General features: G+C 38.5%; 1 protein-coding gene across 11 annotated transcripts in view; it reads right to left on the bottom strand.

Annotated features, from left to right (window-relative positions):
• The window catches only part of CDKL5 (cyclin dependent kinase like 5), a 138,644-nt gene that overhangs the window by 34,856 nt on the left and 89,160 nt on the right, over positions 1-14,628 (bottom strand). For all 11 annotated transcript variants that reach the window (XR_010612262.1, XR_010612261.1, XM_065677360.1 and 8 more), the window contains 4 exons: positions 14,022-14,142; positions 12,768-12,827; positions 5,874-5,964; positions 3,492-3,681 (listed from right to left, as the gene is read on the bottom strand). Coding sequence is in view for 9 of the 11 variants with exons in the window: in XM_065677360.1 (XP_065533432.1) it covers positions 3,492-3,681; positions 5,874-5,964; positions 12,768-12,827; positions 14,022-14,142 (462 nt within the window). In the remaining 2 variants the exon portion in view is untranslated. The remainder of the gene's footprint in view (positions 1-3,491; positions 3,682-5,873; positions 5,965-12,767; positions 12,828-14,021; positions 14,143-14,628) is intronic.

Here is a 14,628-nt window from a genome sequence, read left to right on the forward strand (position 1 = left end):
AGATAAACTCATTTCAATGCTGTAAGTTAAAATTTAAAACCTAAACATATATGCCAGTGTTTTCAGAATTAGAAATTAAGGCTGGATTTTCAGAGGCATAAAACCCCTCATGGACCTAACTTATGCTGATTTTAGAGAAATTTGCATTTGAATACCAGAGAAGACTGGAAAAAAGACAAACCAAACGAAGCCAGCAATCAGTCAGCCTATTGCATTAATCACCGTTTATCCACAGCTATGCAACTGAGATCCAGATGCTTCATTAGTAGTTCAGAGGGTTGTGGAATTTGCCTGATACTATGCAAGTGTTTCAGTTGCAGCCTGGCTTGATCCCATCCACATCCTAAGTATTTCTAAAAAGTTATCTTTAGCTAAGAAAGACATCAAAACAAGAATACTGACAATAGGAAGCGCATAGTGTTCTTGCCTACAGGTACATGAAAGCCATCATTGTATGTTCAAATGGGCTCAAGTCATACATAAAATATACCCACATAAAATACTGAGTTATGGTTAAAAATCACTGAAAATACAAGAAAGTAATAAAATTCAAGTCAGTGATTAAGACAAACAGCAACAAAACCAAAACATCAACAAAGATGAAGATAAAATTTTTACATGGGTGTTTGCTATGGTATTAAAACAGATGAGAACTATATGTTTGGTCTAAAAATGCCAAAGAGCAGAAGTACTGAAGACTTTCATTCCTTTACTTTCACTTTTGCATTTTTCAGCTCTCACATATACGGCTTGCCTATATGTACATGATCACCTTCCTCAGATTAAATACTACCATCAAACCTATGCTCTAAAGAGCAACCCAGAATTAACACTCATTTCCAAAGATGCATTTTATTTGGAAGCAAACTGCATTGCATGTGCACTGTACATGGGTGTTAGACCACTATGAATTGCTGCCAATTGTTTGTACTAGCATTATTTTTCACAAATTACATTATGTGAGCTTTGAAGGAAAATGAAAGAACATTAGTTTAAATGTTTTTGTTCCTAAATAGTCTCTATAACTCTCTATAATTTTCTTTTTACTCTGCTTTCTTTTGAAATGGCTTACTAATGATTGAGAATTTTTAAGTCCAAGTCTGCTGTGTTCATCTTAGATACCAATTTAGGTGAATTATGGCTTCCATGCTTCCTCCACTTTTTACATGAACCAAATGGCAAAACATACTTGTTTTCATTAAGAATGACTATCATAAAGAAGATTTTACATCTGGAATGATCAAGAAAACAGGAAATTGTGCCAAAGCCATGCAAAGCGGTAATAAGAGATGGCTATTCACTGAAACTGTTCAGATTCTCCAGCTAATTTATAATTTATTTGTAGTACAATATTACAGCCCTACATTATCACTCACATTCCATAAAGGCATGAGCCTATTGGTACTTTATGATCCCATATTATTTTGTTTACTTAGGCATTCAACATTCCATGGATATTTCTCCCTCAGAAGGACTGAAAAGAGATTACTAATACTCTGTAAACCTCAGAACTGAGGAAAACTGTGTACATATATATATATTCATGGAGGAAATGAGCAGAAAAGACAGAAAGTTTGCAAATGTACATCTGTATACATGTGCATGTGGTGCTGGAGTGTTTGTATTAGAATTTTAAAAATCCCATGCTATAGTATGGCAGTACTCATGGTAATGTAGAAATTCACAAAACCTAAACATGTGGATAAACAATTCCACAGCATGGCTAGCTTCAATCTTGTGAATACCCAGAGCCAGATCCAGCTTGTAAATAATAATCTGCATGATTACAGCTTACCTTCTATCTACTCTGCAATAGAAAATCTTCCACTACTAAACACTATGCTACATTCAGAAAAATGTACTTTTAAGGTTGTCTTATAGCATGAATCTCATGATGTAACTGTTGAATATCACATTCAGAAACAATTTTTTTCAGTATTTTCATCTTTAAGCTATTATTCAGATTTTACTTAAGTGTTTAAAAAATACTGTTTATTAGAAGGCATATGTCACTGTCATAATCACTAGTATCCTGACTTTACAGATGGAGCTAAGAAGGCAGCAACATGTTTGAGGGCAAGTAATAAACCACTGATCCAGGATGAGAGCAGAGACTCGTAACTCTCAACCCTGTGTTAATCACAATTAAGTCCATGCTCTCTTCTTGAATTACTGTATTTTAAAGCTACAAAACTAAGATACTTCAATCTCTTCCTAAGACATTACAGCACATTTATCCAAATTAGATTACACTGCACAACTAAAACTGCTGTAAAATAGTTGAAGAAGCAGTAATTTATTTTGCTTACAACTTTTAAAGCATTGCTTCCCTGATAAGGGGTTATAAATTTTTTAAACAGGAAATCCTATCCAGCCCACTGTTCTAGACAGGATCAAATATAAATAGGAACTTGCAAGAAATGCTCATCTAGTAATTGTTTTAAACCCTTCACCAATGGAGATCTACAAACTTCAACAAAAGCTCTTAGGAATTAGTTATCCTAATACCTAAAATAATTATCATAACACCTTAACCCAAGTATTTATTTTCTTATCATCAACAGCTAAACCCAATCAATGACAACTTTTAAGACACTTTAACACAACCAGGTCCCCTCTCTTTCCCGTTATCATTTTCTAAATTTTCTCTTTTACAGGGTAAAACTCAAATCTTGAGTCTTTAGCACAGATTAGGTCTTCTAAAACCTTTCTATGCCTTTTTATGGGTTTTTACACTAATGATATTAGACTATTTGTCAAGAACAAAGATTCACCTTTCTAAGCAACATTCATAAAAAAAAATGCCAACCAAAACTGAGTTATAAAGAAACATGAGTACAATCGCTGACCAGGTATTGTTAAAGATAACAGAGCTATTACTTATGTATATTGCTTCTGGGATTTTGCCATATTGCACATACCAGCTTGAGCAGCTTCTTCACACTAGTGTGTCTGTCATTACATGTTATTAGCAAATCCTTAGAAGGGGAACAATGCTAACACTAGGAAGAGCTTTTTTACTCACGTGGCTTACATCAACTCTACAGGACAGTAAGTCAAAAGGCAAAATGCTCTTCTGCCAGCAGCATCTATGGCTTAGATTATTCCAACACAGTAGCCTGAAGACAGCAGTCATGAATTTTCCCTACATTGAACTGACAGTCTTATGCCACTAAATTTCACATTTGCAGGGTAGTATAAATGCTAACTTGCATGTCAAAAAAGTAAAAGAAATGAAAGAAAAATTTTTATTCAGCTTTAAGCAGTAGAAATAACACATTTATAAACTCAGTGCTGCTGTGATCAGAATTTTATTTTAAATTATGAATGCCTTATAGTCTAAATATCCTATACCTACACAGAAACCCATGCAATACATAATGCTCAATGTAAATAAAAAGAACTTTCACAGCAAGAATGACAATACTGTAAATACTGTGTGAGTAAATAAAATAAAAAAAAAAAAAAAAAAGAACAAAGCTTTCTCTTACCCGCAAGCCATGGAAGCGTGGGTTGCTATAGAAGAGCTTCATCTGCTCGGCTGGCAGTGGGCCTAGCACCTTCTGAATGGTAAAGAGTTGGTCAATCTCACTCTCACCAGGAAACAAGGGCTGCCCATCACTCAGCTCTCCCAGGATACAGCCTACAGACCACATATCCACAGCCTTTCCATAAGGGGCTCTGTAAAGTGAACACACAATGTCATCTTTCACTAATTGACACTGTCTTCTTACTGAGCTGTTTCAACATTTACAGGCCGTATTTCCCATGGCCGGCTTCCTTACAACACAAAAAAATAGACTTTGATATTAAAGAAACTACCTCAAATACCAAGCCCTCTGTTTCTGACATGGATTGTCTGACGTATCACTGCTTGAGATGGCAGGAGCAGAATTCTCAAGTACCCCAACAATCTGGCTACCTTTGTGAAAAATCTTATGTACAGGAATAGTCTTTCTGATTGTGAAGCAGTTACCATTCCCAGTTAATCTACCATTAACTTCTCTGCTCTCCAAGGGGTTAATGACTCTGCTCTATTTCTGCATTACATTTCTTTTTCCATTGTGCTTAACAGGTGGATAGGCATCCTGGGTTTGGCCACTGGGAGAACAGAAATGATATAAAATCTTTGTTGCAGCATTCACACAGTGGAATTTTTAATTAGAGAGAAAGTAGAATGACCCTGAAAACTATTTCTTAAAAAAAAAAGGTGAGGAAGCAGTGAAAGCTTCATAAAATTGGTAATTCCTGTTTCGGAGCAAAATCACAGGAGGTGGTTTGGGAAGGAATTCTGATGTGTAGTCTCTGTGTGCGCAAGCAATGTTGTGTGGTAAGGAAGATGGTGCCTCATATTCTAAACTACTAGTAACAAAAGATGCTAGGTCAGCAATGAAGGTACTTAACAGAAGAGGCAACATGGATACTCTAGTCAGGAGAGACTACAGACTTGAAGATGGTTTGTAAGACATGTAGGACAAAATTGGAACACAGAGAATGGAAGCTTGTGTGAAGAGAGTTGTAGACTACTGTGACGTTCATTCTAAAGTCACAAACATCGATGAAATAGAGAATCGCCAGAAAGCGACTCTTCATCAGAGGCTGTAGCGATACAAGGGGGAATAGGTTTAAACTTGAACAGGGGAAGTTCAAATTAGATGTAAGGAGGCAGTTCTTTACTGTGAGGGTGGTGAGGCACTGGAATGGGTTGCCCAAAGAAGTTGTGAATGCTGCATCCCTGGCAGTGTTCAAGGCCAGGTTGTACAGAGCCTTTGGTAACATGGTCTAGGGTGAGGCATCCCTGCCCATGGCAGGGGGGTTGGAACTGGATGATCTTAAGGTCCTTTCCAACCCTAACTATTCTAAGATTCTATGACAGTTCATGATTTTCACTCTAAGAATCTGTTCCTCAGCAAGTCTGTTTAGCTGTCTACCTCAACTATACAAGAGGTAATGCATTACATACTTGTGGTTGTTCATTGTTCCTACTACAGATTGATGCAACTTCTTTTCTGTATGCTTGAGCTCTTGCTTGTTGAATTTGTAAAAAAATTTCGCAAACATCCAACTTATTCCAAGAATCTCTGTTGGATGTTTAGGTTTTGAGCAGAATGACTGGAGAATCCTTCTCATGTAAAAGAAAAAGCATATAAAAAGAATACAGACTGGAACAAAGATTGAACTGAAACCATACCTCACTGATTGTCTTTTTGAAACTTGTAATCCAACAACTCAGCCTCTGTTTCAAGATATTTTTCAGTTACAGCTGGCTTGCCTATTTCTGGAATAAGACAGCACCAAGTGTCGGAGGTGACAAATCCTATGCTAAATCTGTTCCCTTTGCTCCTTCCTTATGATGTCCATCAATAAATTCTTCCTGTCTAGTAAAAAGCTAGCATCATCCTTCTGAGCCTTTACCAGCACTTCAGCAGTGCTGGTAAAGGGTAACTGGAAATGAAAACCAAATTATAGTTTTGACTGAAAGGATGAAGAGGAGCGTAGTGTGGTGAAAGATGCACTACCATTGCTGTGACGTCTATCGCAAGGCTCATGGAATATCTTAAGCTACAGGACTACCATGGAAACCTCTTAGGAAGTGAATGGGCAAGCAGGAATCTGAACTACAACTGTTATAATTCAGCTTCATATTTTAATCAGTTAAACACTGCTCAGCTCAAGACAGATCAACATGTCAATGATTCATACTGACTTACTGGAAACAGAAAAAAGTTAATGAAAATCTGAAAGCCTCTTGAAATATTCCCTTTAAATCAACAACAGCTCTCAACAGGGTAACTCTTACAAAAGGTGCTTGAAAAAAATAATATAAAGAATCAGTCAAGATTTATCATCGTAGTTCTACAAATTGTACTTACCCAAGCAAGAGTTCAGGTGAGCGGTACCATCTGGTAGCCACATATTCTGTATAGTTAGCATTGCTTCCTTCAGAGAGATTACGAGCAAAGCCTGTCAACAAAACAGTGTGAAAGATTATATCCTATTTTAAATACAACATGCTTAACACCATGGATTTTGGCAGTTAAGAGATCACACCTATTTATACAGAAGTGAATTGTTTACAACTCTTAGTGTAGAACAATTTCTGCAACAACTGCTTGTCTAAGGAATTGCAAGCTTTTATTGGTAAAACAGTGAAAGTGAGCATGTCTGTTTTAACAACTACCTTATTTTCGTACTCTCCTCAGAAGTCTGTGGGGTTTTGCTATTACTTATGGTGCTTTGCCATAATCAAAACAGATCGATAAAAGTTACCTGTCAGTATGTGATGCAAGTTATTGAACTATTCCCACTAAATGTCACTGAGATGCTGCTTGCAGAATTCATAACATTAGAAACAATGCTCTTCCAGTCATGGATCCTAACTATTACAGTCTCACTGCATTCAAATTTTTAAATTGGTCAAGAAACTATGTATTATTCAAATCTAAGGACACTGCTTCCCTGAGGGCGAGACTGACTGACGTGTAATTAGGATGTGGCATTAAAACTTGGTCCAAAATTCCGTTCAGTGAAATCCCTATGAGTCTTTCCCTCATTGCATGAGTGACGAAGAAAGAATAAAAATTCCAAAGTGTTGCAGAGGTATAAGGCATAATTTCATTTTCAGAATCAGTAAGTGCTACTTCAATGCAAAATTCATTTTTCTTTCTATCTGAGTTCTTATGCAGAAGCTGCCAAAATCTCTCTTCCCTCACAACTTTGGTTGTAAGGTTGCAATTTTGATTTTTTTTTTTATTTTTTATTTTTTAATTCTGAAAGTGTATCTCATTTGGCAGCTTTGTGTGAGGGAGCCCAGCCATTAATATTAGAATATTGATTTGAGAAAACAATGATAAATGTGTTAATGGCATAGGTTACAGCTGTCGTTTTTGTCAAGACAGCTCTATCTTCAAGAGTTACTAAACTAAAAGGCACGTATGATGAGGAACAGATATTTTAAAGTTGCCACAAAATAATAATTCTGGTTTGTTCCCACAAAGTCTAATGAACATTACTGATGCTGTTGGAGAAAAGCTGGAAAGAATTTTTTTATTACTTAAAATCATAGAATAGTTGTTAGGGTTGGAAAGGAACTTAAAATCATCTAGTTCCAGCCCCCCTGCCATGGGCAGGGACACCTCACACTAAACCATGTCACCCAAGGCTCTGTCCAACCTGGCCTTGAACACTGCCAGGGATGGAGCATTCACAACTTCTCTGGGCAACCCATTCCAGTGCCTCATCACCCTAACAGGAAGGAATTTCTTCCTTATATCCAATCTAAACCTCCCCTGTTTAAGTTTTAACCCATTACCCCTTGCCCTGTCACTACAGTCCCTAACGAAGAGTCCCTCCCCAGCATCCCTATAGGCCCCCTTCAGATACTGGAAGGCTGCTATGAGGTCTCCACGCAGCCTTCTCTTCTCCACGCTGAACAGCCCCAACTTCCTCAGCCTCTCTTCATACGGGAGGTGCTCCAGTCCCCTGATCATCCTCGTGGCCCTCCTCTGGACTTGTTCCAACAGTTCCATGTCCTTCTGATGTTGAGGACACCAGAACTGCACACAATACTCCAGGTGAGGTCTCACAAGAGCAGAGTAGAGGGGCAGGATCACCTCCTTCGACCTGCTGGTCACGCTCCTTTTGATGCAGCCCAGGACATGTTTGGCTTTCTGGGCTGTGAGCACACACTGAAGCTGGCTCATGTTCATTTTCTCATCGACCAGCACCCCCAAGTCCTTCTCCGCAGGGCTGCTCTGAATCTCTTCTCTGCCCAACCTGTAGCTGTGCCTGGGATTGCTCTGACCCAGGTGTAGAAGGTTGCACTTGGCATGGTTGAACTTCATAAGGCTGGCATCAGCCCACCTCACAAGCGTGTCAAGGTCCCTCTGGATGGCATCCCTTCCCTCCAGTGTATCAACTGGACCACACAGCTTGGTGTCATCGGCAAACTTGCTGAGGGCGCACTCAATTCCACTGTCCATGTCACCAACACAGATGTTGAACAAGACCAGTCCCAACACAGATCCCTGACAGACAAAACTCGTTACTGGTCTCCATCTGGACATTGAGCCATTGACCACAACTCTTTGTGTGCAGCCATGCAGCCAGTTCTTTATCCACCGAGTGGTCCATCCATCAAATTGATGTCTCTCCAATTTAGAGACAAGGATGTTGTGTGGGACAGTGTCGAACGCTTTGCACAAGTCCAGGTAGATGACATCAACTGCTCTACCACTGTCCATGAGTTCCACAGCCCCATCATAGAAGGCCACCAAATTGGTCAGGCAGGATTTCCCCTTAGTGAAGCCATGCTGGCTGTCACCAAGCACCTTGTTGTTTTTCATGTGCCTTAGCATGCCTTGCAGGAGAATCTGCTCCAAGATTTTGACAGGCACAGAGGTGAGACTGACTGTAACACTGGGACTGAGTAAATTTCTAAACATTACTATATTTAGAACTGGTTAGGCAGCTCTGTTTCTGTTTCAAATTACATGACCTATCTGATTAATCTTGTCAGTGAAAAGACTTTCATTCATGTATTTAAAGAAGAGAGGGAAGATAACCAGGAGCTACACTGAAGAACTGGGACTGCCAAAATGAACAGTGGGAAGCCCCAAACTGAAGGGTGGTAGGAAATAAGGAAAGGTGTGACATGATACAAATAAACTCCTGTGCTAATGTCATGCATGAGCCTGGAAGCCCACAACCTCATGTGCACCAGAAAAATCAACAAGTCAAGGATGCATCCTCCTTCCTCCAAGCCAGTTTATTGGAATCTTGTCACACTCAGGAGCTACTATGTCCAGAAACCACCAGTAGCTAACATAGTCTGAAAAATCAGCCCTCAATTTTACAGGCTAGGCACAGCATGGGTTTGATGTGGCAAGACAGGAAGGAATATTACTGTCATGGGCTTCAGTGTTGGGTGATGTAAGAAACCATTCTATGGATTCACTACTACCCCGACTCTCTGACACCATGCTGAAAGGTCATGGACAGGATAATTCAAAAAGCTTGGAACTTCCCAAGGACTTATTTTGTTGTTGTGGTGGTGGTGGAGTTAGGTTATTGTTTCTTCTTCCAAACTATGTTGAGGTATCAGGAGCAATTTTTTGATACAAAATAAGAGAAGGTAGCTAGGGAGAAAATTAGACCCAACTTTACAGAGTGAGAAAGAACAGATTAGAAAATCAAGACAGAAGACGATTTGGGTGAGAGCAAGTATGAAAGCAATAGCACTTGCAAATACACCTTGATGCATGAAGAGAGAACAAGCAAAATAAGAATTTTCAAGGATGGACTTTAAACAGTTCAGACCACAGTAAGGGAGATGTCAATAAAAAAGGTGTAAGGAAAAAAGGAGAAGACTGAATTTCTTACAGAGAAAACTTACAGAGAAAATAAGGTAAATTTAAATTAGACATAAAGTAGAACATTCTAACATTTTAATGACATATAGGTATTTTAATATCCTCAACATAAAAAGGACATGGAACTGTTGGAACAAGTCCAGAGGAGGGCCACGAGGATGATCAGGGTTCTGGAGCACCTCCTGTATGAAGACAGGCTGAGAAAGTTGAGGGTGTTCAGCCTGGAGAAGAGAAGGCTGCGTGGAGACCTCATAGCAGCCTTCCAGTATCTGAAGGGGGGCTATAGGGATGCTGGGGAGGGACTCGTCGTTAGGGACTGTAGTGACAGGACAACAGGTAATGGGTAATGGGTTAAAACTTAAACAGGGGAAGTTTAGATTGGGTATAAGGAAGAAGTTCTTTACTGTGAGGGGGGTGAGGCACTGGAATGGGTTGCCCAAAGAAATGGTAAATGCTCTATCCCTGGTAGTGTTCAAGGCCAGGTTGGACAGAGCCTTGGGTGAGATGGTTTAGTGTGAGGTGTCCCTGCCCATGGCAGGGGGGTTGGAACTAGATGATCTTAAGGTCCTTTCTAACCCAAACCATTCTATGATTCTATGATTCTAATAGATGCTTAGAAACACTAGGTAACCACTGTTATTCTGGATTTCAAGAGAAAGCTAAGTGAACACCTGTCAAGAATGACATGCTTAATCCTTTATTTGAGTAGGTGGAAGAACTAGAGAATTTCTTGAGGTCTTTTCCAGTCCTGTGTTTCATGATTTCTATGCTTACGCATCGTACAGAGATTAAGAGATTGCTAAAATAAGTAATTCTGAAACCATGGTGTTGAAACAGCAAACATTAATCAGAAAGCCTTTTCCCAACAGTCAGATGCATCTGCTGTAATCGGCATTTTGTACTGTTTTCTTTTTTCCACTCCTATTGGCAGAAAGGACACCCACACAACATGTGTCCAGGCAAGCACCACATTCAGTCTCACTTTTATCTAGCACGATATGTACAGAACACATGGCACAAAGATTATGAAGAACTATTTTGCTAAAAATTTATGAACTTTTCTATTCAGACTATTCAACATTGGGATGGATGCATAAACCTCTTCTTCGCATTTGCTGTTGTATAAGGAATGTGGCACTGTACGTGACAAGTACTTGTGTTCCAAAATAAGAATGAAGTTAGGTACACAGACATTTTATAAGGTGAATTCTTATCTCCTAATCTGTACATGTTCAGGAAACACTTGTGGCTGATATTGTTCTGACAGACATTTTACAGTAATAGCTTAAGCTACCAGCAATAATGTCAATTAGCCATAAGACTAAAAAATTAAAACTGATTCCAAATTATAAATCACTTGGAAATTTAAATTCAACTAAATTTAAAATATTGATCAAATTTCACATAACATAACACACATAAACAGTAAGAAAAACAGTAATTCAGTTTAGTCTTCTCTCCCTGAGACTGTGCTGAGCACCATGAGTACATTCTGATTGCATGCATTTTCCAACAGTAGAAGGAAAATACAGCTGGAGCATACAGTGTGAGCAAAGCAACGGACCACAAATGTCACTGCTAGTAGAATTCACATCATCTAGTGAGAAAACTGAAGTCCAGAACACAATTGTACCATTTGTTCAGCGTTATATTTTACTATAATACTGTTGCACAGAGGATGTTGACATGAGTTCACACACAAAGATCTGTTAGCTGATGGCATATACCAACTCTAATAGTGAATGTTACTTGAGGCAGGGAGGGCGAGGGCCAGGGAAGGCTCTTCCCTATGGACAGGGAAGGAGCTGAGGGTGAACAGCTCCCATGAGGACCTCATTGGGTGCTCTTGCTTGTGATGCTGTTAGCCTTGATTGAAGCAGACATTGGTCAAGGGCAGGTGTTGCCTGCTGACTGGTTGTTAAACTCTGCGAAAGGTAGTGATTGGGTCCTGTGCTCCCTAACCATGCAAAGCTAGCGTGGAGAGGAAGCAAGGTGTATGCTACACCAGCTCCAGTGGGAGAGCCCTGACTTGCCAACCCCAGAGGGGTTTCCTTTGCAGGGGGGAAAGGCCCTGAAAATGAGTGTAGGATAAGAGAAAAATCCTGCCCACCCACTCTGCGCAATGGTGCCAGGGTAGCCTGGGCATAGAGGTGCCAGGGGAGGGTGACCACAGCACCGCAGACAAGAGGTCTGTTGATACCAAAAGAAAAAGGCACCACAGACAGGAGGTCTGTCAATACCAAAAAGACAAAGGCACCAAAAAGGCAAAGGTACTGAGGGCACCACACACCCTACCCTGCTGCGCTGTCAGAACTGTGAAGTTCCTTAAAATGCAGAATAAATTGCCCTTAATTCAAAGTACTCACATGAACAAAATCTTCTAAGGCTTCTCCTAGAATGTTTATTGTTTCAGAATGCTTAAGCAAAAATGCCTTTAGGATTAAATGAAATAAGCAGCACTGCAAATGAAAAATGCCTTTTTTGTGTTCCTAAAAAACCTGTTTCAATCCTTTTTTTTTCAGTTCTTTTCATTCAAAATTGCAGAGGTTTGAAATGACAGCTTACAAACCACTCTCATGAAAAGTGCCCTTGGGTAGCACTTGGAATTGTTTTTTTATTTACCAAGCCAAACTGTAGAGGAAAAAATACTTTGTTCTGTGTTTATGTAGCATTCAGAATAAAAATAGATTGTTGGAACAGCATACACTCTGCTCTGTTGTCTTCTGGGGATTACTCACATGGGCAAAGTTCGCCTTGTGCTTGCGTGCTGATTCTTCAAAGCCATAAAGCTGACATTAAACAGGTACTTACTTATAGGTCAGGAAACACCAGAGTTAACATTACATATACAACTCTGACTTTAACCTCCAACCATTCAGTCATTAATCGTATGTGGACACGCTATTCTGTCATTATGTAACCACAACATCTGACCTGTAACTACACACATAACAGTCCTTGAAAGCCAGTGGTTCAAAAAACAAATAAAACTTGTAAATTTACTGTATCTTTACTAAACAAGGAAAAATTATCTTTTAAATACACAGGACAGATACAGCTACAGTTTTGGTAGCCTCCTAATCCACTTGTCATCTGCGTTTTTTTCAGCTGGGTGCCAAAAACACTGCTAATAAAAGCCTTGTCAGATTTAAGAAAAGATAAATGCAGCATTTCTATGTACATTTTAATACAGGTGTTTAACAGGGCATGAAAATTAAGCCTACAGGTCTTTTAAATTAAAGAACTAGCCACCAACCTGAAGAAGCAACCAATTCTGACCACTAAAAGGGTTTTAAACTGCACATATCTTAGAACTCCTATAAGGATAAGGCAAAACTCCACTGCAAAGAGATTTTCTTTAAAGAGGTTAAGAAGCAAGTTATCTATTGAACTTACCAAAATCACACAACTTCAGCACATCATTGTGGCTTATTAAGAGATTCTCTGGCTTGATATCTGGGGTATCAGAGTGGGATGAAAAAAAAAAAAAAGCCATTAACTTCTGTTTTTAATTTTGAACTTTGTCAACAAATATTATTTCATTATAACATATTTAGAGTTATTCATGCAATCATAAACAAAGCATTACAAGAGCAACTGCTGAAACAGCTTCCAGCTATTCAGTTTGTGAACATGCAGAATTAATTTTCTGCCTTTTGAAGTCTTTTTAAGTGTTTCCCAACAAAATACTGGAAGATAAAAGGTGCTTACAGATATTCCTGGGCAGCAAACCAATATACAGAATATTGCATATTGCAAAATACTACAAAGAACTGACATTTAATCACCCACTTAACCAATAAAACACGTGTTGTGCTCAACATTTTCAGTTATGATGATCTTTTTGATCATCTCCTGTCCGTTGTTTACAAAAATGTGCTGCCTAGCTTTAAGCCTGCTTTTTTTTTTTTTTTAATTCCTGTATGGATATTGTGGTATCCATGTATGCTGTATTTTTCTAAGTATATTTTACAAAACATCTTCAGACTCTTTCTTATGCTTGATCAGTCTTAAATATAAATAGTATATTGTATGGGAAATTTAATTTATTGGAAACATGAATTAGAAATGTTACTCTTGGAAGGCCACAAAGTAAAATACAATTTTATTAAATAAACCACATAAAACTAGATAAAGCCACACATTAAAATATGTACACTCTAAGTGCTTGAAGCTTAGAGGAGAAAGTAAACATACAGAGCTAAACTCATGGGAACTGGGAGGAACTGCCTTGAGAAGTAAAACACAGGGTGGACCAAGCTTTAAGTTTTGGGTTATTTTCCACCTAATATTCTACTATCACATTCAAAAGTGAAATGACTAAGCATCATGAAATGTTTAAAAAAATTCCTTTTCCTTTGGTAATGTCCATACTGCAGTTTTACTTCACTGTGCATATGATAAAACATTTATACCATATCCTAAAGACTGGACAGCAAGCTTTACATGTAGATGAACTGAGTTTTAAAATGATCTGAAGTCATGCAACAGACTTTAGAGCCAGCCAAATTTACAGTTTGTTTTTTTTTTTTCTGTTGATATAAAGCAACTCTTATGTCAAATGCAAATTACTTCAAGCTGTAACATCTTTCCCTTTAGAAAGCAAATTCCTACCTAGGCTTATTTCCATGCAGAGAACTACACACTTACCTCTATGAACAATATCATTCTTATGGCACCAATGAATTGCTTTAATTAGCTGGTAGATATAGCTTTTCACTTTTTCTGGTGGAACTCCATTTGGCATTTCTTCTAGCAATTCAAGCATATTCTAAATGTTTAAAACACACATTATTTAATATGAAGTTGCAGTCTAGTTGCTAGAAGATAGCATACTTTCAGCATTTTGATGCAACATACTTAGGCCACTAAGCCTGGCTGTGCAAAAATCAATAGTCACACACTAAAGGAGTGTATTTTAATCATAAGCATACCTGATCTCATTCTAGAGAAAGCACTTGTGAAGATAATAATCCTTAAAGGTGAACCACAACTATAACACAAGTCCTTAAAGGATCACTCATGCTAAAATTTCTAAAAAGTCCTCTTTGTTACAAAAATTTGCTCAAACAGAACCAGCAGGTCAGTGTGGTTATATGAAAATTTTAGTAGAGCACAGAATTTTGTAAATGTCCAATGGTGCGTTAACACACTTTTCTTCATTGCGAAGCTAGTTTACTGCTTTGACTGCACCACGATTAATCACAAACCATGTCTGTACATGAATGGGTATAGTTAAAGCAACACAAGCCTTTTA

Source organism: Lathamus discolor, chromosome 4, assembly GCF_037157495.1.
Source record: "Lathamus discolor isolate bLatDis1 chromosome 4, bLatDis1.hap1, whole genome shotgun sequence".
Lineage (NCBI taxonomy): Eukaryota > Metazoa > Chordata > Aves > Psittaciformes > Psittacidae > Lathamus > Lathamus discolor.